The following is a 3,538-nucleotide window of genomic DNA, read 5'->3' as shown; positions in this document are numbered from 1 at the left end:
ATGGACACAGAACTTGGCTGGAGATTGTGGCTAGAGATCCTGGCAAGGCTGCTGATCAACTGAACGCTGTCTCCGTGTCATTCCTTCTTCGCCAACTCTGTCCACACCTTTGGGGACCCCTGGACCTGCTGGGGTTGGACCCCAGCACAAATTATTTTTAAAAATGTATTGACAATATTCTGTTCAAAGGTAAACAAGTTCACCTGTACTATTTGTATCATCTAAAAAAAATCAAGTTTCTAATCCAAACCCATTTTTCCATATTTTAATATATCACAAATATAAATTTCTGATTTTACTTTATGATAGTTCACAATCTGGTATTGAAGTAAACTCAAGATAATATTTACAAGATTAGAAATTTACACTAAAGGGGTAAAAAAGATAAAAAGCATTAGGCTCAAGCAGGAGACACCTCAGGTCTTGCTGTGGAACAAAGGGAAAATGTGTCAGATCAGTATCAGCATGTCACTATTAGAAGCTCCAGAAGATAAACACAGATCTGATGTTTTTAGAGACAACATTTCCTAATTTCATGTTAATGCTTTGACTTTTAAAAGAATAAAGAATTTCCCTTAGACTGGGTGCTAAAAACAACAGCAAAAACAAAAATCAAAAGAGGAAGATTTATTTAGGTTAACTGAGCATGAAGAGAAGATAAATGCATGCCTATCTTTTGAAGACAACATGAGAGAAGTTCCATTAAAATTACATTAAGTCGGAAAATTATTCAAGGCAGATATGAATGATTCTTTCAAGCACTCATATTTAACTAATAAGTCTAAGGATCTACAAAATGTTCTGTGTGCAATGACAGAAAAGATGGTCGAGATTAGGTTGGAAAGGCAAACGACATCTCAAGTTAAAAACCCATGCTATGATAATTGTTATTTAACTAAAACACATGCAATTTTCTTTCAACTCTGTCATTTAGCTTTTAAAAGCACTGCATCTAAAAGTGAAAATGCAATAGCTTACTAAAAGTATGTATTTTTTAATTAGCAGCTCGTTTTCTATAAAGCATCAAATGTTAAAAATAAAGCATAGTCATGCTTTTCTTGGGTGCCACTACATTGTGCCATGTTTTATATACCTTTCATTGATTTCCTCAAATGACTTGGGAGGGAATGAGAGGAAGGGAGAGGGAGGGAGGGAAGGAAGGAGAAAGAGAGGGAAGGAGGGAGGGAGGGAGGGAGAGAGAGAGAGAGAGAGAGAGAGAGAGAGAGAGAGAGAGATTAACAACAACAACAAAAACCAACCTAGAGAATTAAGGCTATGCATGTTCTAAAATCATCACTCCTCACCTTCCCCTTGGGTGGCTTCAGCTGGGGCAGCACGGAAATTAGTGCTGAGAAAGGATGGGGAGGGTGGAGAGCAGGGCAGGGATGGAGGGGGCTTCAGTTCTCAGTTCTGCTCTAACTCTCCATGATCAGCAAGACCAGCAATGAGTTGCTTAGGCTTTGCTTCTCTCTTCATTAACAAATGGCTTCCAGAATAGAATTCTCTGAAGTAATAAAAATAACTTAAATTTGTTCAATGTGGGATATATACAAAAAATGTAATCACTAGTTATCTCTAGGTGATACCGTCTCTGGGCTTTTCTATCTTTTCCAAATTTCCTAAAATAGATATATGTCTCTTTAATAAGCAGAAAAAAAACCAATGCTTTCTTATTTACAATTTGTTCTTCTAGACAGAAAAGAAAATATTCTTATTAAACAAAAGTACAGTTCTTAGGGAACACAAAGCACTTTATTAATATTGTACTTCGCAAGAGGTGTCTAATTTTAAAATATCATAGCTTTGCCTTAATTAAACAGAAAGCACCTGAATGGTTTTCATCGTGTTTGAGGATGCCATGTCCACCTCACTTAAATTTGCCCTGGCTAGAGGTATCCCCAGCGGCAAATGAAAACTCTAACATTGACCCACTTTGCCTTGCTCTATCTTCAAACCTTACTGGAGGGCCCGGTGGACCAGAGAGCTTTGAAAGGTAGGCTCCCCACTCAGCATTAGATGGTGCTTTCCTTTGGTTGATAATTAGGTTGGGGACTTCCCTCAAGGAAAATATCTCCATTACTCCTAGTTAATCCTGGCTCCATGACGAGCCGGTATCCTACTGGATGTTCTAGGGCAGTGTTCGGCAAACTGCAGTTCGCGAGCCAACACTTTCTATGTGGCTCCAACATCTGTACTCGCAGCCTTGTTCTAGACCCGTGGTCGGCAAACTGCAGCTCGCGAGCCACATGCAGTTCTTTGGCCCCTTGAGTGTGGCCCTTCCACAGAATACTGACTTCTGCGCATGAGCCATGAAGTTTCAATTGCACTGTACATGCGCGCCCATATGTGGTATTTTGTGGAAGAGCCACACTCAAGGGGCCAAAGAGCCGCAAGTGGCTCGCGAGTCACAGTTTGCCGACCACTGTTCTAGGGGAATTAGGAAAGCAAAGAGTTGCCTCTGTGGTGCAATTTGGGAATCTTGGTCCGCAAGGTACTTGTTTAAATTAAGGAATCTGGTCCATAGGTGTACGCTTATAACAACATCCCTGTGTTACCTGAGAGAGGTATCACACTATATCATCCCTTTGCATTCTAAAAGTGAGCCAAATGTTACTCTCAGCCACTTGGCGAGGCTCAGAAGGAATGTCCCTATGAGAAGTCACTTCAGATGAGGGAGTGGGAGTGGAGAGGACAGGCCCAGGGGCCAGCATGACGATGCCAGGCCCCCAAAGGGAGCATGGCACGAATAAGATTCACAGGCTGCTTTTCTTCCTCCCTCCATTGTGATGGAACAGATGAGGCTGTGCCCTGACTTCCACATATCCTGCAGCTGGATGGGGTGCTAAGGATTTGCTGGGCCTTTTCCGTAGGCATCTGGCATGCCCCAATAATTTTTATAATGTCAAAACTATATAAAAGAAAAAAACCCACACAGGTATATAAATGATCTTAGGGAATATTGAAAATTACAATTTTAAAAGTAGACTTGGGCCAGAGTGGGTGTGAGGTGTTTGGGCCTGTTTTGATCGGTGCTTACAGTCAGGAAAACGGTCTCGTCGAGCTCCTCTGCTTCTCTCACTATGGTCTCCAGGGTGTCCTTGGCAGCATCCATGCTCTGCAGAAAGTGGACCATCTGGTCATGCAGGAACTCCATCTTCTTTTTCTTCACTTCCTCAAAGCTCTGGGCCTTCTCATCATACTGTGCTAAAACCTTCTTCATCATCTCCTCGTTCTGTTCTTCTAGCTTTTTCTCATTTTTACTACAATTTTCCTAAAACAAAACAAAACAAAATTCTGAATGAAATGAGAAGTGCATCTATTTTTTTTTATTTTATTTTTTTAGAGAAACACCAACCTTTTAAAGAACTGACCTCAGGCATTCTGGTCAGGGAATCACAGATTATGTGCACAGTCTAAATTTCCAACCCACCAACGGCCCTTTGACATAGTTAGCTCTGCAACAGAATTCACTGTAAGAGCATCCTCAAGAAGGATTTAGTTAATGAAAACACACAGAAAGATATGTGCATGAAGTCTT

The 3,538-nt window shown here is 40.9% G+C and overlaps 1 protein-coding gene across 1 annotated transcript in view; it reads right to left on the bottom strand.

Annotated features, from left to right (window-relative positions):
- CMYA5 (cardiomyopathy associated 5) overlaps nt 1–3,538 on the bottom strand; it is a 96,813-nt gene that overhangs the window by 47,557 nt on the left and 45,718 nt on the right. Inside the window, exons 4-5 of the mRNA XM_006775470.2 lie at nt 3,038–3,271; nt 1,094–1,116 (exon numbers count right to left, since the gene is read on the bottom strand). Coding sequence (XP_006775533.1) covers nt 1,094–1,116; nt 3,038–3,271 — 257 coding nt within the window. The remainder of the gene's footprint in view (nt 1–1,093; nt 1,117–3,037; nt 3,272–3,538) is intronic.

The sequence above is a fragment of the Myotis davidii genome, unplaced genomic scaffold, assembly GCF_000327345.1.
Source record: "Myotis davidii unplaced genomic scaffold, ASM32734v1 scaffold44, whole genome shotgun sequence".
NCBI lineage: Eukaryota > Metazoa > Chordata > Mammalia > Chiroptera > Vespertilionidae > Myotis > Myotis davidii.
This window is presented reverse-complemented; position numbering and strand designations above follow the sequence as displayed.